We start from the raw sequence: 20,731 nt of genomic DNA, 5'->3' as shown, positions 1-20,731 counted from the left end.
GTGAGTAAGAAGTTCTGCACATATTTTATTTTAAGCAAAAACATCTTTGTTTGTGGGGAAACATTTTAACAAAAATAAGTAGCAGTACTTTTAGATGAGTCATGCTGTTGTGAGCTATATGTTACTCCATTTATGTGCTATATCATATCACGAATATATAATAACATATATAAATTAAATATTCAAACGTCAGCTGGACCTCTTCACACTGTTGCCTTTTGACATCCTTTGATCCCACGTTTCAGGCTGCTACAGAATGACCTTGTTCTTGTATCAGAATAAGGGCCAGTGTGAGGAAAGTAGACGAAAAATCTGTCATTAAATACAATCGACTACTTGTTTAAAAGGGTCCTAAACACAGTGGGAATAGAAAAAACTGTACATGCTGTGAGCGGCAGCGCTCCCTGCTGACGTCCCCGGCTCTGCGCAGGCTTTAGAAAGAAGCAGACGTGTCCCATACTCAGGGTAGTTTGCACGGCCAGATGGAGGCTGACAGCACCGGGGGAAACATGCGAGGAAAACCAGACGTGGAAATGGCAGATAATCCACTTGAGCCTTATGTCGAGTTCCTTCGTCAACAACTGGAGGACCAAGACCCGGTTTTTCTAATTGGAGTTATCGTGGCTTTGGCGGTTGTTATCATCACCTGTGGTAAGTAGGTGAAGTTAGCATGCTAATAAAAGTTAGCTGGGTCTGCCCGTAGCTTAGCAGCGAAGTACATGTTTTACTGTATTTTCTTAGCATGCTTTGTAAGCTAGGCCAGTAGCATTACCCTGGCTTAGTTGAAAAACTACTATCGGTTGTATAGTGGTTATTTTAGCAGGCCAGTGCTACTTTTACCAGCTAGGCCTGTAGCGTTAGCCTGATTTAGCTTCAAAATGCCTGTCAACATGGTGTCTTAAAATGAAACCGTTTCACAGATGAAGAAGTAGTAGTAGAACCAGTAGGCTAACTGCTAAGCTAAAGCAGAGCCATTCAAACGTGTTGGTGACACGTCAGTGACAAACCTTCCCCCTTTTTCCCCTGCAGTTTTTCTGAAGTACTTTCTTAGCAGTAAAACGGTCCGCAGCGCGGTGCTGCTCGTAGGACTGTGTGACTCCGGGAAGACGCTTCTCTTCAGCCGGGTGAGTTGAAGTAGATGTGAATGACATCTCTACGTTGTGTGGCGACCAGCTGGTTAACACACCTTTGTTTCTTTTCAGCTGCTGTCAGGGAAGTTCAAGCGGACGCAGACCTCTATTACTGACAGCAGTGCTCCATACAAAGCCAAGAGTGACAGGGTAAGTTTATGACAAGTCAGTGGCATGCACAGACATTTGGAAGGGCAGGGATGGTCACCTACTGCACACCGTTGGGGCAGGTGCCATAAATATATAATTACCCACACCTGTGTATGCCAATACAGGGACTTCCTTTAAAATACAGCATCACTTAATATCACTGAGATGGACATTTTCTATACAGCATGGAACACTCTTTTAGAACAAACACTTTTTTTTATTTATATTTTGCTTAGATGCCACAAATGAATGGCAGACAGTAGGGCACTTCCTCATGTTTTTACCACTCTTGAGGGTACACTGGCGTGTGTCTTGAGACTCAGGAGGGAAGAAGTCTTGCAGCCTGGTCTACAGTTATTCCTTGTCTCTCCGCTATTCAGGGAAGCACATGGACTCTAATAGACCTGCCAGGACATGACAGTCTTCGTTGTCAATATCTGGAGAAGTTCAAATCTGCAGCCAGGTGAAAACATGACAACATGATCATATATTTGTAACACTAATGAGGTTATGTTTTTGATGTCTGTTTGAATTTAAGCAAGGTTTGGTGTATTTTCTTAACTGTTAACTTTGCAGGATTTAAGTGAAATTCTTAAATTTTAGGACCTGAAATCATCAAGCATTTGTAATTTTTGCTTCAAAGCTTGGCTAAAGGTTTTCTACAGCTGCTGGTTTACTGTTGCAGCTCTATTTTATACAGTACTATATTGATCTTGTCATTTATCTCTTCAGAGCATTCGTGTTTGTCGTGGACAGCGCTATCTTCCAGAAAGAAGTGAGAGATGTGTCAGAGTTCCTGTACGATTTGTTGACGGATGCCGTCATTTCCAGAAATGCTCCGGCTATGATTGTGGTGTGCAATAAACAAGGTTAGAAATCTCTTTTGCAGTCAAAATAACATCAAACAGTGCATCATAAAGTTTCACTCAATTCAGCCTTCATCTAAAACTCCTCTACTGTTTGTATTTTTATCTTTGTTCTTTAGATATCACCATGGCAAAATCAGCTAAACTGATTCAACAGCAGCTGGAAAAAGAATTGTAAGTAAATCATACGTCCTCTGTTTTACAGGAAATACTTACCATACATAATACTGAATGTTTTGATAGTCTCAGCTCAGTTTTCATTTTGTTTGTTATGTTTTTTCCATGTTCAAATTTTATTTAACTTCAGCTTGTGTTCACCACAAAATGCTAATGTTGTAATTGGTCATGTGATGTGTTATTTAACACCAATTGAGCTGAGTAAACCCGAGTAAGCCACGGGCAAATCGCATTACTCGCATATATCCAAGTAAAGTCATATTTGAGTATGGTGGTTTTTAATTGTGATTTCTAAGATAAACTTATTAAACCATTTCTCACAGGTTGAGTAGTTTCCTCCCTGTGGCAAACATTTGTGATACTAAAAAGCTAGTTGGGTTAGTGGATAATGAGCAAATAAAGACAAGTCCTCACTATCTGTTCTCTCACAGAAACACCTTGCGGGTGACTCGTTCAGCAGCCCTGAGCTCTCAGGACGGCTCTGTGGGCGGCAGTCTGTATCTGGGGAAGAAAGGCAAGGACTTTGAGTTCGCCCATTTGCCAGTGAAAGTAGAGTTTGTGGAGTGCAGCGCCCGTGGTAGCAAGGGTGACGACGGGGAGGCTGACATCAAGAACCTGGAGAAGAGCCTGGCTAAACTTTAAAATGATTTCTTCATCATCCTCAAAGGCACAGACCTTGGATCAGGTCAGATAACCTCACCTCAACTCAATGCCCACAAAGGAGGGACGGTCAATGCATCTTTCTGGAGGCTTATTTGACAGGAGTCATCATGGTCCTGTCTATGCTGCGTGTCATTGTAAAGCATAAAATGACATACAAGTTAGAATATTGTTTAAGACAAATTATGTGGAAAATACAGAAAAGACTGAAAGGAGTTGATCATGCTGTTCTGCAGTGTTGAGATGGTCATGTGGTTCTGGAGTATAAATCCTACTGTGAACAACTACATTAAAATGCTTTTATTTGAATTAGCTTAAATATGTTTGATAAAGTTACTCTGTAATGTCTTAGCGAGTCTGACCAGTGTGCTGCCTTGAGAAAACAAGACTTATTCCTTAATTTGAACAATCATCATTGTGCCTTCTTTTCCCCTAATGTTCTTAGGGGTTTTGCGTGTTTGCTGGAGAACGTTTACTTGTGTGGAAATATCATGTGAATACAGTGTATTTGCAGTGAGTGTATGCATATTATTGTTGCCGTGAAAGAATGAAGTCTGTAGTTTCTGGCTTGCTTTAAAAATTGGAAGTATAAAGTTTCAGATGATTGATTTTGATATGGATGAAGCCCAGAGAGGAAGAGAAGTTTAACTTTATCAGTGTTTTGGCATGAAAGAAATACAGTTAAGCTGTAGAATAGTCTTAACAGATTCAGTCTGTGAGGATTTACTGGCAGCAAAAACAATTGGACCATGCATGTACAGGACAATCAAAAAAAAATCTTGTCTGACCTTTAACAAAATGTTAAAATGATGCTGTTTTACATTCATTATAAAACCTGCACCACAGTTCCTCAGAGGACGTAGGCAAAATGACTCCAAGTCATTTAAGTGCAGTTGTGTCACTAAGTCCTATCAAATCTCTGAAGCAGTTTTCAGTTTACTCTTGGCTTTCCTTTCTGTCTAACACCTGGTTTGAATTGAGATGCATGTTTCTACTCTTGGAAAAAACAGACTTCATTAGATGTGAAATACAGATTTATTTTAAACAATGTGGTTGTTTCATTGACCACAAACATATGTTTACAAAAATGACAAATTCAGTGTCAGACTGCCAAATATATTTCAAAAGAGGAACTTTTTATAGGGCCACACGTACTAAACCTCCACTGAGCCAAATTAATTGAGTGAACATTGTATTAAATGAGCCTCAAACACATTCAGTACAAATCACATTTTGTGGATTTTGATTGCTGTTTAGGTAATGATTGCCGAAGGGTAATTTGCTTTACCCTTCTGGTGCTGCTTTCTTCATACGTGAGTAGAACACTGTTTTAATTAGTTTCTGCGCTTGTATAATAGAAAGGAGTCAGATCCTGATATAAGATGTCAGTCAAGGTTGACGGACTAGATAAACACTTTCTAGGAACCTTCTCATGTATTTCCTAAGATTAATTAAGTGACACATTGTTTGATTATAAAGAAGTTAAATGATAATGCATCACAAAAATGATAATTCATTTATTATTCCAGGAAACCATCTGTAAATCATAACTTTAATGGAGAAATCTGTAAGCTTTTCACAGACCACCATTAACATTAAGACCAGACATGCAGGGATACAAACCTTGTCCTACCTCTAATCCTCAAATCTTGATTTACAAGTTCTCTAGTCGGCATCAAGGCAAATACCATTAAATCAGATTTATTCATTTATAAACTGCAGCCAATAGTTACTAATATGTGATGAAGAGTCAAACTAATTAGGTTCTTGTGGTATAATTAATCATTTTGATACAGCTGAGATGAACAATATGACAGTGGAGTTGCAGAATCATCTACTAATCTTAACTGTTTCATTTTGATGATCAGCCAACTTGGCTGCCATCAAAATATGCTCTGAAAGCTTAATTATCCTTGGGTTTTTCCAAACCACTGATAAAGTTCTTAATTTAGAAAAAGCACTGACTGACAGTGATTGGATTCCAAACACATTCAATCTGAAGAGCTGAGGTATTTGAAGCAATAACACACAAAAAAAATACACCAAGTCAAAATAATGCACTGCAATGAACAAAATGGGAGAGTGAACAATATGGTGTAACAATCACGGCACTATAGGTGAGCCAGAGGATAGACAGACAGAACGCTGCTCTGATCAGCTACTACCACACACTGTTCTCCTTTCAGCACAGCAGGACAGAGCCAGTTCACCTTGTCCCCATGACTGATGCTCAATTTGGGCCCAGAACTGTCGTCTGTCACGTCCTCTGCAGCTGCTTCTTCATCCTCCACTTGAGCATCTTCTTTCTCTGTTTCAGACTTCCCTGGGGTCTTTGCTTTATCCTGCAATTGTTCTTTCCTTTTTGTCTTACTCTTGCTCTTCCTGCGTGGAGCTGTTGCCTCTCTGGTTTTGGCTTTTCCTTCCAGAGCCACCACTGGGTGCTTACTGAGATCCCACAGGGCGACCTGCCCATCATTTCCCCCAGTGACGAGCCAGTATGGGTGGGAAGGCAAACTAACAAAGTGTGCTTGTGAGGCTCCCTGACTGTGGGCTTTGACTGCACCATGCTGTTCCAGTTTAGAGCCGCTGCCGATCCGCATCAGATGTACTCGTCCATCCTCTGCTGCACAACCCAAAATGTTTCCACAGCTTGTCACAGAAACGCAGTGAGCCAGTGGTGGGTTAAAAAGCTGACCAGGACGTTGCTGTTGGTCACCTTCATCTTCAGCTACATCCTGGAGGTTCAGTGTCCAAAGCGGGCGAGTCTTCTGCAGACCCCACAGCATCACCTGAATTGTCAAAAAAGGGTAACACAAACCAGGAAAGAAATGTCATCAAATGTAGTGAAGGTCATGGATTCAGTACAAACAGGAAACCCCCAGTCACTTTTCTCTTACCTGCATGTCCAGTCCAGCAGACACCAGGTTGTTGGGTCTGTGAGGCCTGAAAGCTACTGAGGAGCAGATGTTAGTGTGTCTGCGAAGAGTCCGGCAAACTTTTCCCCCAGGAAGCTCCAGAACACGAACTACTCCAGAGTCATCAGCAACTGCCAGAGCTGAACCTGTATCATTTAAAGCTAAAGCATTGATCTCCTCCTCCCCTGCACCCTGAAACTCCTCCACAGCGCCCTTCAGGTTCCTGGGGTCAAGCACACTCACTGTGTCTCCATGTGACACGTACAGATGGGCCGGTGCCGCTGGTGAAAACACAACACTTGTGTTGTCTTCTTCACCAGGAAGAGTGAGTCTGCCTATGATGCTTCCCTCTTGGCCCCAAACCGTCACCTCTCCACCCTCAGAGCCTGAAGCGATGAGACCCTCAGGTCCCAGAGAAGCTCCAACACATAGGATGGATGAGGAGTGGCCCTCAGACCACTGCCTGGCCATGGTGACCCTGCAAAATGTAAGTTCACAAGAAGAATAAAACATGACTGATGGCCATACTTGTTGCTGACATAATAACATGTCATGTGTCAGTCCTTTGTCTGTGTTCTTATGATGACTTGATGCTTTGTAAAAAGGCTTACTGCATTGCTGTGATGCTACCAAACAAATGGGGCTGAAACGATTAAGTGATTAACTACTTTGATAATCGGATTGATTGAATTTGAGGGTTTAATCTAATTTCTAGTTTAGGTTCTAATTTTTAGCTTCTTAATTGTGAATATTTTCTGGTTTCTTTGCTCCATATAATTCAATAACTTTGTTTTGTGGACAAAACAACAACGTTATCATAATCAAAAACACAGATCAACAGATTTGTGGACCAAACAACTACTCGATTCATCTAGATAATAATCGATAGTTTCGTCGATTATGAGACAAATCGACCTACAGATACTGACTGGACCAGCCTCTGCCCACTTGTTAGCCTCGATGCTAATAAGCTATTTTTGTAGCGTCATGTTTAGCTGCGGCTCTAACTGCGGTAACAAACATTTTAAACGTGCAGATAATCTGTGTGAAAGTGCTGTGTCATTATTACTTACCTCCGGACCAGAGAACGACAGAACTTTGGCAGGGTGTAATCAAAACTCCCAGTGGCTACTGACAGCGACCATGCGGGACTGTCGCTGTTTGTTGACGTCACAAACAGCGTGAGGGGACTGACGTCACAGGAAGGTTTTTTTTTAGAGAGACAAAGATAAACAACACTACAACAGACAATTACGTACAAGAAATATCGAAAAAAACAATGCAACAACATAAAACAAATAAATAAAAATAATGACTAAAAAAAACTTGAATTAAAAAAAGGAAAGCAGAACAAAAAAGACTTATAGTATTACTTGAAGTACTCCATTTGTGAGGTCATTCTTTAGTAATGGATTAAGGTCTTTAACACATTTTGATTTCATTAATTTTAGGGTCTTTATATAGAGTTAGATTTCATTATAAAAACATGTAAATATTGGTGGGGATGAAAGATGTGGCTAAAATAAGCAAAACAATTAATTATTTGGTCAAATTTTGGACTCCAAACCAAACTCAAAAAAGCAAGCCAGTAAAACCAATCGCGTTTTTTAGAAGGTTCTAATTGACTTCAATTAATTTGAAATGTAATATTTATTTTCTATACACGGTAAACCCCAACATATTGAGCTTGAACCAGCTTGAAAAAGACTTGAAACCAGAAAATACCTGCACACTACATGCTGAAAATAAAGATGCTTGACATTTTTCAAGTCAAAATGATGAATAAATCATCACTTTTCAAGTGGGCGAGGTCTCCCTAAAGTGCAAGATGAATTTTCATAGTTTGGCTACCCAAAACAAACATAATTGACTGATCTATGAGGCATTAGTAATGTTTTAGCCTGATAAAGACTTTCATTACAGACTATTAACACCTGACAAGTATAACCTCAAAGCAAAAGTGATATATGTATATATATATATATATATATATATATATGTACAATGTATAGTTTATATTATATATATAGTCATGAATTGACTATGTATAGGAAAACTTGAAGTTCAATTAACAATTAATTGGACACTGCATTAGATTAAAAGAAAATCAGGGAGGATGTCTATCTTTAAATCATTGTTCCGTGTGTCCCCCACAAGAGCACGGAAACACGACCCGAGCCCGTCCCTCTCTCTTTCTCTCTGACAGTAAAAATGTGGCTCGAGCCCCCACCCAGCGTTCACTTCCACAATGGCTGCTCTCATCTGATTCATCCAAAGCTGTAGATCTGATGAGTGTTGTCCATTTCTGGGTCAGTGAGCAGCATGTCATACTATGACAATGAATAGAGGACAGAGAGGAGAGGCTATAGCTTTCAAACCTTTCCAAAACACACACATCAGTCTGTCAACCCATGTTCAAGTGCTGACACGGGCTACGTATATCCTCACTCAGCAGTAAGTAACCTGCAGCCATTTACCTTTTTCTGCTCAGCATCTGTGTATTATGTACAATATCAATGTCATCATTATCTTAAAGTATGAAAGACACTCTTGATGAATGTGAGCTGTGATGCTGAAAATGCTAAAACTGCTAAAACTAAAACGTCATTGTTTTCAGCCGTGTTCATGTTTGTGGTGTCAATTCCACACATCTCTTTTTTAACAGTTATACATATCACAAATATGTTTTCTTATTTAATCTGTAAAAAAAGTTTGTTAGACTTGGGATGGTTGGTATGTTTTATGAGGTAAGTGGTTGTTTTTAATGTTTTTAGCTTTGTTAAATGACAAATAATTGAACAATAGACAAAAATAGCCTGTATTCTCACAACTCTGATGTTTCACAGCTCGCATGGAGCTTCGGAAGTGTTTTGACCTTGCTGTGATGGTTGCGTTGGGAAACTTAATGCACATTAATAATGGATTGTTTTCCTCTGAAACTGGTCTTTTCCACAGATTGTTTAGTGAGATCAAATCTATACACCTAGAGTCTGCTACAGTATCTTTTTAATTCAAATTTAATAACCCCGAAAAAACTAAAACAGTGTCTGCACTTACAAACATGTACTCACATATATATATACATACATATGTATATATATAATTATAGGTTGCATATATAATACAGTTCATACATAGCACACATATGTATAATGTATATAATTTTCCATTCTACCTGCTTTTTACATTTTGAGTTTTCATAGAGTTTATGTTCTTTTCATTTACAGGTAATTTCTCCACCCAACACCCAACTAGTGCATATTACTTTCTCTGCAGTGGAAAACAGTTGCACCTCCTTTGTTAGCCACAGTCTTTAAAGTAGTCAGGTAAACACATATCAGAATAGAGAATACTTTATTAATCCCAGAGGAAATTGTGTGGTCACACAGTTGCTCCATGCCAGATTAAGAGATATACAGTTACAAGAAAGAAAGCAATAAATAATACAAAAAATTAGAAGTATTTCTATGAATATTGAAAGAGGCTTTGCTTGCTAATAAAAGTTTTGATGTTTCTTTTTAGAGGATTTGAAGGATAAATATTAACTCATCAGAGAGAATGAGGTCTCCCTATTTCCCAGCGAGGTCTGTGCTTTTCCACAAGGAGCCAAACGGCGTGACATACAGAGTCCCAGCACTGCTGTACCTGTCCAAATCCAGGCGCTTTCTGGCCTTCTGTGAGGAGAGACTTAGCCCGTCTGACTCCCACGCTCATCTGCTGGTCATGAGGAAAGGCACTTTCTACAGAAACTATGTAGAGGTCGGTATAGCTGTAGTGCCAATAGTCTGTACTTATGGTGCTTGAGTTGATAGAACATAATAATGAGTTCCCACCTCTAATCCCTCTCCCTTCTTCCCTCTGCTGCTCCAGTGGGAGGACATGCGTGTCCTGGGCACTGCTTTCCTGATAGGCCACCGATCCATGAATCCTTGCCCAGTGTTCGATGAGTTCACTGGTACCCTCTTCCTATTCTTCATTGCTGTTCTGGGCCACACCTCAGAGTCCTATCAGCTGGTGACTGGCAAAAATGTGACCCGGCTCTGCTACGTCTGCAGCACCGACGGTGGAGACACCTGGTCTGAAGTCACTGACCTCACCCAGAGAGTCATAGGAGACACGATTAAAGGTCAGCTAACAGGCACTGTGTTTTTCTAGGATATTAATTGTGAGGATTATAAGCAAACTTCAAGAATTGTCATTAATGTGTAGTACATAAGGTAGTGGAATGATCTGGTGAAGACTGGAGGTGGGTACTTTACGAGCACGAGTGGAGTCTTGATGAAGAGATGAGCTGCAGGTTAGAGAAGAAAGGACACTTTTTTCCCTTCAATGTTATGTGATAAATAAGATACACATAGTCTGATTCACCTCCAAAAACATCCCCTTTCCTTCCATCCTTGCAGAATGGGCCACATTTGCTCTCGGCCCGGGCCACGGTATCCAGCTGAAGTCAGGTCGACTACTCATTCCTGCCTACGCCTACCACATTGACTGCAAGGAGTGTTTTGGACAACTGTGCCAGAATACACCTCATGCCTTCTGCTTCCACAGCGACACCCATGGGAGAACCTGGCGGTTTGGGGAGGCGGTGCCAGGCCCAGAGAGTGTAGAATGTCAGATGGTGTCCGTAGATGAAGAAGATGGGACAAATGTGTTGTATTGTAATGCCCGCAGCCGTCTTGGCTACAGGGTGCAGGCTCTCAGTCTAGATGATGGAGCTGTGTTTCAGGAGGGGCAGCTGGTGCAGCGACTGGTGGAGCAAAGAAATGGCTGCCATGGTAGCACTGTTGGATTTCCTGCCCCATTACACCTGTGGGAAAGTCTTAACCATCACTGCTCCAGACACTGGACAACCTCCATGGCCCACTTCAATCAAACCATACCTTCCTCTCCAAGCTTCACCAGCTCGTTGTCACCCAGTCGCAGATCCTCTCCAGATTTCCTCACCCCCACTTGGGTTGTATACTCCCACCCAACATGGGCCACTGCACGCAAGGATCTAGGTGTTTACCTCAGCATATTGCCCCGTGATCCAGACAGTTGGCGTGGCCCCTGGGTGATCTACGAGGGCCCCAGTGCCTACTCAGACCTGGCCTATCTGGAGCTCCCTCCCTCACCTGGAGAGCCACCTGCTGTGGCCTTCGCCTGCTTGTTCGAGTGTGGAACCAAGACAGCTTATGATGAAATCAGTTTCAGCATCTTTACCCTCTATGAACTTATTGATCATCTGCCAAGAGATTTACAGCAGGAAAATGACAGTGCCAGTCATAATAGACCGAAGGGCAAGGTCCCTGAGAGAGGACGGAGTAGCAAGCTTGATGCTCAGAGCACACCAGTTACACATCATGTGCCTCATATGAAGAAGAGGAGGAAAACAATGAGCCGACTGACAGACATCTGCTCTGTGTCTTAAAAAGTTTCTCAGTTTTCAAAAAAAACCCCGATCTGTTCTGTTTGTGTAGTGTTACTCAGTTACTCAGTTTTTGTTTTGGTGCTGATAATTTGCTCGTTGAAAATTTGTCGAGCAAATGTTTTTCCTGACCAATTTAGAGTGATTAAAGCTGTAGTGTGTATCTTTTAAATATTAAACAAAGGTCCATTACATTGAAACCATTGTCAAATGTGAGTGAGTGAAGCGAGACAACACGATTGTTCTCTGAAAAATGTTCAACAAATGTTGAAAGAGAACTTAAGGTTTAAGAATTATTCTGGGTTCTCTAAAGTATAATTAAGAAAGTGAGACACTAAAATGAATGTTGAAAGAGAAGTTGGAATATGGACCTAAAGCTGTCTTCTCAGAAAGCTCTGCAGGCTCACATGAGGTGTGGGGAAAGGTGGGGTGAGTGAAAATCACCTCTTCCAGTGTGATTATATTTAATATGTCTATACAAACCTGGCGTTTTAATGCACAACTTTAGACACAATCACTTCTTAATTGTATATCTTTGACCTCATGTTGTCTTGCTTCTGTCTAATGTTGTATTCCTGAATATCCAGGTTGTTATTATTATTATTATTGTTAGTAGTAGAAGTAGTAATAAAACATGACAGATACTCGATTTAAACATATTTTCCAGGGAAATAAAATAATACACTTAAATTTTGCCTCAAATGTTTTTTTGTTTCAATGCAGAAAAAAGTAATATTTTAATTTACAAATAATAAGTACAAGGCGCTTATTAATATCAAAAAGACGGAAGGAAGTTAGTTTATAAACCAGATTATTACATGAATGGATGTGATATTTGCCCATTTGCTTGGAAAGATCATCTTTATATAGAAGAATCTGGTGTTCATCAAATGGTGTGCTATTTTTTATGTATGTATGTATATATATATATATATATATATGTGTATATATATATATACACATATATGTGTGTATATATATATATGTGTGTGTGTGTGTTAAATTGCATTACTTTTGGGGTTACTTCCTCAAAGGTACCTACGTAACACCGGAAATGACGTGTGCGTTGTAGTTAACGCGATAACATAAAACGGGAATTGAGAAGGCCGGGACTTCTATTCATTCAACATTTCGAAGTGAGTTTAATCTTATTTTCTTGAGTGTAGTAAGAGGTTTGCTGCTAATGTGTGAGTGTAGACCGCACAGTTGGGCGAGATTTTGCGTCATCGTGGAACTCGGCATTAATTACAGATGCGTTTGACTAGTTGCAAAACATTAGCTGTAGCTAGCTTTTAGGCTAACGTCCACACCACGTTAGTTGACTGGTTTGCTAACGTTAGCTTGCCGTTAGCAGTGCGTATAATTGGTTTAAGAAGACAATTTGAAGTTAATTTTGTAATTCAAACTCTCATCAGCAACTTGGAAGATGACCACACCGGATGTACGCCTCAATCATACAATCTACATCAACAACTTGAACGAGAAAATCAAGAAAGATGGTGAGTGAACGATGTCCGCCTTCCTGCCTCTTGTTCCGTGTACAGTATCAATATAATCAACCAAACCAACCCGCTGTTTTCTCTTATTCTTGCAGAGCTGAAGAAATCTCTGTACGCAATCTTCTCACAATTCGGACAAATTTTGGACATCTTGGTCGCACGAAACGTGAAGATGAAGGGTCAGGCCTTTGTCATCTTTAAAGAGGTTAACAGCGCCTCTAATGCTCTGAGATCCATGCAGGGGTTTCCTTTTTACGACAAACCCATGGTAAGTTCACTACACGATCAATACAAGATATAGAATCATACATTGATTTACCTGGCATATTGCTTATGGGTGGACAAGCGTAAGGTAATTCGGCTTGTAACCGTATTGTTCATCAGTTCAGATCTCTGGACAGTTCGAGAAAAAAACAATTCTTGGCTTTTGAAAGCCTCACAACGTGATTTAATTTTCTTACTTGAGAAAACGCACCCAGAGTGTGTGAATCTCCAATTGTTGAGTTTCCCTTAATACCAATACTCGTCCATGTCTAACAAGATTAACAGATTGATTTAGAAAATTCCTGATCCGTTTCTGAATTTGGAAAGAATATCTTCTTTGTTCCATAATCTACTTTCCCTGAAACTTTGATAACAAATCCACCCTTTAGTCTTTGAGCTATGCTGCTTTTAAACAGAAAGGTGAAAACATTACTTAAGAGGTAAACATGTTGAATGTAGTTGAGCGTTTTTAACAATGTTTTAGCCATGATCCTGATACAGGTATTAAATTGAACAACTATTATAATTTATCAATAAACCTATCAATAAAGCACATTTCATGCAACGATGTAACCCAATATGCTTTACAAAGTAAAATGAAAACAAATGTCCAATGAAAAAAGCTAATGAAGGTGTGGAAATATTGAAGCTGTGGCTTCTGAAACACACAGTCCTAAACTATGATTCTCTTTTTACAGCGCATCCAGTATGCAAAGCTGGACTCGGACATCATAGCTAAAATGAAGGGCACTTATGTGGAGCGTGACCGTAAAAAGGAGAAGAAGAAGCCCAAACCTGAAACAACTGGAGCTAAGAAGGGTGTACCAGGAGCACCTGCATCCATGGTTGCTGGGGTCCCTGCTGCCATGCCTGTTAGTAGAATTTTAAATGTTTTTGTTGGAAAGTATCATGCAGAATCCAACAACCATTCAGTACTTGCCCCTACAGTGAATGTGGACAGAGTAGCGTACTATTTCTCCTAAATGTCCCTTGTTTCAACTGAATAATTCAATTTTACAACCAGACTTTGTCTCGTTGCAAAGTTGCAGTTTATTCTGGCACAAATGTCCTCAAAGTGAAGTCACATTAGCATCATAAAGTAAATATGAATTAGTAATGATGAGCTGTAAATGGAAAAGGCAAACGTGTTTAGCTCTTTTTCACCATGCTGACCGATGTAAAAGATATCACCACATTTCCTTGCAGCAGAGGAATCTATTGTATTGAGGCTTCTTAGATTTTAGTGGAGGTAACGTGTAGCATTAGTTGGTGCATATCGGGGGGGAGGGCGGTTATTACATATACTGACACACTCCACTCTTGCATGTTATTTTTCAGGGAATGCCTCCAATGAGCCAGGCTCCCCGCATGATGCACATGCCAGGCCAGCCACCTTACATGCCCCCTCCAGGTATGATGCCTCCTCCAGGGATGGCACCTGGTCAGATGCCTCCTGGTGCCCTGGCTCCTGGTCAGATGATGCCCGGACAGATGCCAGGACAAATGCCTCAGCAGGTACTTTTTTTCAGTGTCATTTTGTTAAAACAGTTTGATGTAACTGTAAATCGCCTGACATGAATGTCAGTTGCTGTGCTGCACACAGAAATTCAGTTGAAGAATATGGCATACAAATAATGTTATAGTATATGGTTTTTCTTCATGAAGACAACGGTGGCAGAATAGCAACAGAAATCTCCAAGTGTTGCACACTGCATGGCCGTGTCGTTTGGTTATTTTTTGACTATTTTCTAACTGCTTTAATCCTCACAGGTTGCAGAAAATCCACCCAATCACATCCTCTTCCTCACCAACCTTCCAGAGGAGACGAACGAGCTCATGCTCTCCATGCTCTTCAACCAGTCAGTAACAACTTGTTGTTCGTGTTCAATTCTGCACATTTGTAATGTATTAAAGGCTAAGTCTGACCGTGTTGTTGTGTTTGTAGGTTTCCTGGGTTCAAAGAGGTACGTCTGGTCCCTGGTCGTCACGACATCGCCTTTGTGGAGTTTGAGAATGAAGTGCAAGCCGGCGCTGCACGAGATGCACTACAAGGCTTTAAGATCACACAAACGAATGCAATGAAGATTTCGTTTGCTAAGAAATAACCACTCTCAGGACTAGTCATTTTCTGCCATAATACCCCCCACACACACACACACACACACACACACACACACACACACACACACACACACACACACACACACACACACACACACACACACACACACACACACAGGTCTTTTTTTAAATCAGTTTTAGAAATATACTGGATTGGTGGCGGATTTTTTTCTCCCTCCGGGATTACATGTAAGTATACTTATTATTTGCATCCTATTGATGTGAATTTCACACATTTATTACAGTTGGACTTTTCTTCTTGTTGATGTCTGTCATAAAGCATTGCACCCAGAGTCTGGTCCACCAGACACTGTACCTGGAGCTTTTTCTTTTTTTAAATAAAACTTGTGATGATGCTCTTCACATAAAACATATGTTACGGTGTGATTGCTTTGTTTGTTTTTTTATCTTAGGTCAGTAGGGGGTGCTATTATTCTACTCCCCTCTGCTCCTGATATTGAGGTATGTTGTGTGGCGTGTAGGTGGTTGAAGGGAATAATTGGTTCAACAACATGGGGAGGGTTTTTCTTAATGTTTTTGTATTTCCCTCTTGTGCCTCATTGAGGTTGGAGAATCTTTAAATATTCAGGGTTCACTGAAATATAAATAATACATGGTTAGTTTAATAAATAATTTTTTATAGACATATACATTTTTTGTTTTTGTGAACTGGAATTCTCATAGATATCCATAAGTGGAGACTAGAAGTAACGTATTACACTGCAATTTAATTAATATTATCAGAACTTTTGAAATTTGCTAGTAATTGAATGTAGAAGGCAGATCTTGAATGTCGGGTGAACATGATGTCTTAACTTTGAAATATGAAATCAATTTAGTAATTAATAATAAAAGTTGGTTACACAGCACAAGAGTCTCAAAACAAGAACCTCAAAGCTGTTGATTACATTGTTGGCTGGCTTTTGAAAGGACTCCGCTGTATGGCGAGGTCAAACAAATGAATTCCACTGAGTCCAATGTCTTGCATGTTGACATTGTCTCTCAATATTCCAATTAGTGAATACCTAGTGTATGTTTTACAGCACGCCCTCTCTGTCTTCAATTGCTATAGGTTTGCAGAGTAATTGCATGCCAGTGGAGTGCACCTCCCACCCTCAAAGTCTGAATTCATGGGAGTGGGGCCGAGTGATGTGTGAATTAGGCCTGAAAAGCTTAACTTAGACTTGCACTATCAGCGGTGACCGGCTCACACTGGGCCCCCCTGTTGTAGATTTAAACTGTGCCCTGAATAATTGTCTTCAGGTCAGCTCAACAGTGTACACACAAATGCACATTCTTCTGCACTTTCCCAAGCCTTTCCACACTCCCTCATTTTGCCTTGAGAAAAACGCTGACCTGAGCTGCCAGGCTGCCGTTCAACAACACAGTGAGTTTCAGTTACAGGGACTGAAGGGCCACTCATACTTATCCCGTGGGTCATACATGGGAGTTGTGTCTGTCACACGATATAAACACTAGTACTGTTACTGTAGAAAACTGCCTCTTTTGGATCATTTACTTTTTTATGTCCAGACTTTTATGTAGCAGCTGAACTGTAAAATAAAATCCCCCCCAGGTTTGGGTAAATTTGCACATAAAGGAACTGCGTGGTGGGGAAAAATGTCAACGTTCTGCATGGGGGTTCACATGTTCTCCCTGTGTGTGGGTTTTCTCCCATTTCCTCCCACAACCCAAACACATGCAGAGGTTTATTGGACACTCAATTGACCATAGATCTGAGAGTGAATGAATGTTTCTCTCTATGTGGCCCTGTGATGGACTGGTGACCTGTCCAGGGTGTACCCCACCTTTCGCCCTATGTCATCTGGGATTGGCAACAGCCAATGTGTATGTTCCTCTCTCAACAACGCTCTGCCCGCTCTGGAAATTAGATTCAATACCATTCAACGTGCCTTTTCCAATCTTCATTTAACATTAGACAAAATGTTCACCCTGGATGGTTCCGAGAATCAATTTGTGAACTGCTACAAACACAAAGGAAAGCAAAGTGTCAAAATGGTGGCTGTACAAAGAGCCTATGTGGTACATGTACTGAAAACCAATAGCAGTGGTCATGACTTCATCTCTTCACTAACAGACTTGACATACTTCACACTCCTGTTGAAGCAGGCTAGTTGACTTGCTATTATACACCCTTCATGATAATTTATTATGAAGACGTTTTCTTTTCATGGTTTCAGTTGATGATGTTCACGCCAAGTGCTTTGAGGCTTTAATGCAGATCAATAATATTTATCTTCCTCTTCATCTTCTGTCCAGAGGGAAGCATGTGACCATTGGGTGGAGCCAAACACTCCCTTGAATGCAGTGAGACCCACGCAAAGCAAAGACTATTATTTATTTTCCCTCTTCTGCTATTGTGACTCTTCTTCAGGTGAAATCCACACAGCAGCAGGAGGAGCAGGAGCCTCTGGGCAGACCATGTGGTCTTTCTGTGTGTTTCTGGATACTTTGTTAGAATTCAGCTCATGTGTGGAGGTCACTACTCCTCTATGCAAATCAGCGCTGTGCTCCTCAAGAGCCCTCTGTTCGGCTGCGGGGTCACTGCGGAGCGCCAGGCCGCGGAAACACCAACGGTTGTCAGGGAAGCTCTTGGACAACAAGACCGTGGTAGACCTTAAAAAGCTGGAGGAGAAGGAGGGAGGCCGAATCTCATTAGATTCCCCCTCAGATAAAGAAGCCACATTGTGTGGGGGTCATGGCGAGTGCTGCAGGTCAGATGTAGAAAATATGCCATGTGATCGGTGCCAGTATTCAAAAGATGCCTATATGCACTATACAATTCTCTTTTCTATTTACCCGCTCGCCCTGCAGCGTCATTACAGTACAGGCTGACAGCTGACCAAACATGTTTCATGAGCATGTTTTCTTCGCAAACAACTTCCAGTGCAGCGTCCATCGCCGAGGTTATTGTAGAGATTGATGGCACCAGCTTCAAAGCCCTGCTATAGAAACGTTCGGGGGGCCACTGGAACCCGAGCAGAGCTCTATATGGTGGCGGTTAATTGGCGCGGCCGAGCTTTGAAGTGAGCTGAGGGACAGCAGAGGAGGTCTGAAACTGGAGGAGCAGAGGCAGCGAGGAGGTGCCGCAGAAAAGCACAGAAGAAACTGAAAACGCATTCAGGATAAACCCACTTGAAGAGAGAGAGGGGAGAAAAGTTTGGGGTTGGGCTACAGGTGGTTCACTGTGTATGGGGAGAAAGGGATGGGAGCGCTGCATGCGCGCTAGGAGGAACCATCCGGACCAGAGCTTAAAGACGGATATTCCCTGCCTCAGGACACACCCTCCATGCGCTCCTTTCTCTCTCCCTCCCTCTCATTGTTTCCCACACTCACCCTGACGCCGCCGGGCTTCGTATCGGGTTGATAAATGACGATCCAGCCGCTTGGATGAGAGGAGTGCAAAGTGAAATCATTCCGCTGGAAGACGCGCAACTTTGGCGGCCGCTTGAATGCTTTTTTCCCCCCCTTGATGTGGTGCGTCGTGGATCAGGCTTGAAGAGAGGCACAATAAGAAGAAAGGAGACAGTGTGGCAGCTAATTGGGATGAGAGTTCAAGTCAAGTGAAACGGCAGATTGGACCTTTAAAGCCTCTTAACGCAGGTGGTAGGAGGAAAACAGCGCAAGGGCAGTGTGTGTTTACGTGCCGCGTGTGTTTGTGTGTGTTTGTGTGCATGCGTTAGTCCCAGTGGAAATCCACCCAGGACACAGCAGCAGCAGCAAGGAGGTGATCAGGTGCGCGCTCCTGTGTGTGTGTGTGTGTGTGGGTGGGTGGGGGATAAATCAAAGCGCAGACACACAGAGATAGTTATGGTTTCTCTGAACCTGAAGCGATGAAGCGGCTCTGTGGGAGTTTCAGGGTCTAACAGCGGAGAAGGACGGACGCACGCAGGAGGGGACAAGGAAACCCGGCACCGCCGTCGCCAAAGCGCGCAACGCAGTCACCAATATCCCCCTGACGCAGTGATGGAGAGCCAAATTGCGCACAGGATAACTCGGCTCGATCCCGGAAAACGGAGCGGAAAGAACACCGGGTGGCCAGACATGAGCACTGACCGACACCGGGGAAACCACCACCTGCAGCGGACTATGCTTTTCCTCGTGGCGCTGGCGATACAACCGCAGGTAAGCCACCAATTAAGTAATTAAGTGCTATTATAGGGCGACGTGGTTTTAAAACCCCTAGCTCACTTTTAACTGTGGTTGAGCCTGTGTTAGTTGATCGCAGCCTTTAATGAGGTACACACGCACTGTCCCTCTGCCCTTTGTGCTGCCCTCATTCTGCTCCTCTGTGGCTCTGTGCCCACCTGTTGTTCCAGCCCGCTGATGCTGATTATCCCACACGAGAGAGAGACGTGCCTGTGATCCTGTTTCGGACACATGGGATTCACCCATTCACGCATCACAGTAAAAATATGTGTCAAACAGGAAAACCATAGTATTGTACAACATTATAGAGGAACAGCTGATTATTATTATTATTGTCAACAACACTGCAATACATCTGTTTAATTTTTGCCTTTTTAGTGAATAAAACCCCCAACTTAATTTATTTTCTTTTAAACGTTTTTGGTTCATCAGAGAAAGAAAAATCTTAATTAAACCAACCTCACACTCTCTGCTCAGCACCCACTCCATATTCATATAGTTTAATAAGCAGTAATTCCATCCGCCTGTCTCATGCCTGCTGGTGCATTGTCAATTATTTTTTACATAATTGTTTTATTCCCCTTTCACTCACTGAGTGTTTCCCGTGCCCCATCTGTCTTAGCAGCTATAGCGTGCTGACTTTCTTTTTCATTGAGTGTGCTTGGAGGTGCTCCTCGAATGAGTCGATGCAAGGACTTGTATAAATGTCTTTTTATGCCAACAAATTATTGCACATGGAAGTGAAACCACAACCATAAAACATTTGACCTTTTTCACGGGCAGCTGATGGTCTGATCTGGGTGAATAGGAGTCTGTGACAAGACTGTGCACTACCAGGAACAGACCCTGAGGTGCTCCATGTGTGTGTGCATGTGTATGTGCATGTCCTCTCACTGTGTGTGTGAGTGTGTGTGAGAGTGATTTTTTTTTTTTTAAACACCGAGTTCACATCCAGCATCTGTGTCTTGGGTGTGTGTGTTGAGCTCGGGGCACAGACGTGTAAACTCCAGGGCGTGTGAATGTTGAGCGTTCAGGCAGCTCTGCACCTCTGCAACCCCTTCACAGCTGAAGAACAACACACTCCACTCCCTCCATTCTCGACTGCATTGCAGTTTGAAACACGCTCAGGATCCTTCGCTGCTGCTGCTGCTGCTGCTGCTTTCGTTGTTGCTGCTGGTGGTGACCATTTATAATTCACAGGAATGGAGAACGTCCTCATGTCCAGACCTGTTTCAATCGGTGTGAATCATAAATGAAGTTCAGCTCTTTCGGCATGTTGTCCAGTTTTCTCACACTGCAGTGCAGGATACACCTCACTGTTTCAAGGTGATTTACAGCTGTGGTTTGCAAAATCAAGCTCACTCATTTT

At 41.9% G+C, this 20,731-nt stretch overlaps 5 protein-coding genes across 7 annotated transcripts in view; 4 read left to right on the top strand and 1 right to left on the bottom strand.

The window, feature by feature from the left end:
• Positions 1–336: 336 nt before the first annotated feature.
• On the top strand, positions 337–3,295 carry srprb (SRP receptor subunit beta). Its single transcript, XM_058633681.1, has 7 exons — positions 337–651; positions 1,030–1,124; positions 1,203–1,280; positions 1,661–1,743; positions 2,013–2,149; positions 2,266–2,320; positions 2,755–3,295. Exons 1-7 carry the CDS (start codon positions 483–485, stop codon positions 2,963–2,965), a joined length of 828 nt encoding a protein of 275 aa, XP_058489664.1. The 5' UTR covers positions 337–482; the 3' UTR covers positions 2,966–3,295.
• A 704-nt stretch (positions 3,296–3,999) lies between these two features.
• On the bottom strand, positions 4,000–7,060 carry wdr53 (WD repeat domain 53). The gene is made up of 3 exons (XM_058633680.1): positions 6,972–7,060; positions 5,881–6,376; positions 4,000–5,772 (listed from the first exon to the last, which is right to left on the bottom strand). The coding sequence occupies exons 2-3, from the start codon at positions 6,367–6,369 to the stop codon at positions 5,095–5,097; spliced, it is 1,167 nt and encodes a 388-aa protein (XP_058489663.1). The 5' UTR covers positions 6,370–6,376; positions 6,972–7,060; the 3' UTR covers positions 4,000–5,094.
• A 2,265-nt stretch (positions 7,061–9,325) lies between these two features.
• neu4 (sialidase 4) lies at positions 9,326–11,886 on the top strand. The gene is made up of 3 exons (XM_058634438.1): positions 9,326–9,657; positions 9,769–10,024; positions 10,302–11,886. The coding sequence occupies exons 1-3, from the start codon at positions 9,457–9,459 to the stop codon at positions 11,309–11,311; spliced, it is 1,467 nt and encodes a 488-aa protein (XP_058490421.1). The 5' UTR covers positions 9,326–9,456; the 3' UTR covers positions 11,312–11,886.
• A 470-nt stretch (positions 11,887–12,356) lies between these two features.
• On the top strand, positions 12,357–15,566 carry snrpa (small nuclear ribonucleoprotein polypeptide A). Of its 3 annotated transcripts, XR_009240899.1 has the most exons (8): positions 12,357–12,444; positions 12,724–12,807; positions 12,903–13,075; positions 13,770–13,943; positions 14,410–14,586; positions 14,842–14,930; positions 15,017–15,381; positions 15,438–15,566. XR_009240899.1 is itself a non-coding variant. In XM_058634098.1 (7 exons), exons 2-7 carry the CDS (start codon positions 12,735–12,737, stop codon positions 15,174–15,176), a joined length of 846 nt encoding a protein of 281 aa, XP_058490081.1. In that variant the 5' UTR covers positions 12,357–12,444; positions 12,724–12,734; the 3' UTR covers positions 15,177–15,389. The 3 variants fall into 3 exon arrangements, 1 of the variants encoding a protein (XP_058490081.1); XM_058634098.1 differs by lacking the exon at positions 15,438–15,566 and having other exon boundaries at positions 15,017–15,389; XR_009240900.1 differs by lacking the exon at positions 12,357–12,444 and having other exon boundaries at positions 12,451–12,807.
• Positions 15,567–17,735: 2,169 nt separating this feature from the next.
• Positions 17,736–20,731, top strand: part of LOC131462496 (protein jagged-1b) — a 44,768-nt gene continuing 41,772 nt past the window's right edge. Inside the window, exon 1 of the mRNA XM_058633765.1 lies at positions 17,736–19,338. Within this exon, the coding sequence (XP_058489748.1) occupies positions 19,180–19,338 (159 nt within the window). The 5' untranslated portion in view covers positions 17,736–19,179. The remainder of the gene's footprint in view (positions 19,339–20,731) is intronic.

Source organism: Solea solea, chromosome 7, assembly GCF_958295425.1.
Source record: "Solea solea chromosome 7, fSolSol10.1, whole genome shotgun sequence".
Classification (NCBI taxonomy): domain Eukaryota; kingdom Metazoa; phylum Chordata; class Actinopteri; order Pleuronectiformes; family Soleidae; genus Solea; species Solea solea.
The sequence above is the reverse complement of the archived record's forward strand: the minus strand, read 5'-3'. Positions and strand labels throughout refer to the sequence as shown.

Coding starts and splice junctions, on each gene's coding strand:
- snrpa (XM_058634098.1), top strand. CDS start 12,735: ATGACCACACCGGATGTACGCCTCAATCATACAATCTACATCAACAAC. Junction 12,808..12,902: donor CGAGAAAATCAAGAAAGATG/GTGAGTGAACGA, acceptor TTATTCTTGCAG/AGCTGAAGAAATCTCTGTAC. Junction 13,076..13,769: donor CTTTTTACGACAAACCCATG/GTAAGTTCACTA, acceptor CTCTTTTTACAG/CGCATCCAGTATGCAAAGCT.
- neu4 (XM_058634438.1), top strand. CDS start 9,457: ATGAGGTCTCCCTATTTCCCAGCGAGGTCTGTGCTTTTCCACAAGGAG. Junction 9,658..9,768: donor TCTACAGAAACTATGTAGAG/GTCGGTATAGCT, acceptor CTGCTGCTCCAG/TGGGAGGACATGCGTGTCCT. Junction 10,025..10,301: donor CATAGGAGACACGATTAAAG/GTCAGCTAACAG, acceptor CCATCCTTGCAG/AATGGGCCACATTTGCTCTC.
- wdr53 (XM_058633680.1), bottom strand. CDS start 6,369: ATGGCCAGGCAGTGGTCTGAGGGCCACTCCTCATCCATCCTATGTGTT. Junction 5,773..5,880: donor CTGCTGGACTGGACATGCAG/GTAAGAGAAAAG, acceptor TTGACAATTCAG/GTGATGCTGTGGGGTCTGCA.
- srprb (XM_058633681.1), top strand. CDS start 483: ATGGAGGCTGACAGCACCGGGGGAAACATGCGAGGAAAACCAGACGTG. Junction 1,744..2,012: donor AAGTTCAAATCTGCAGCCAG/GTGAAAACATGA, acceptor TTATCTCTTCAG/AGCATTCGTGTTTGTCGTGG. Junction 2,150..2,265: donor TGTGGTGTGCAATAAACAAG/GTTAGAAATCTC, acceptor TTTGTTCTTTAG/ATATCACCATGGCAAAATCA.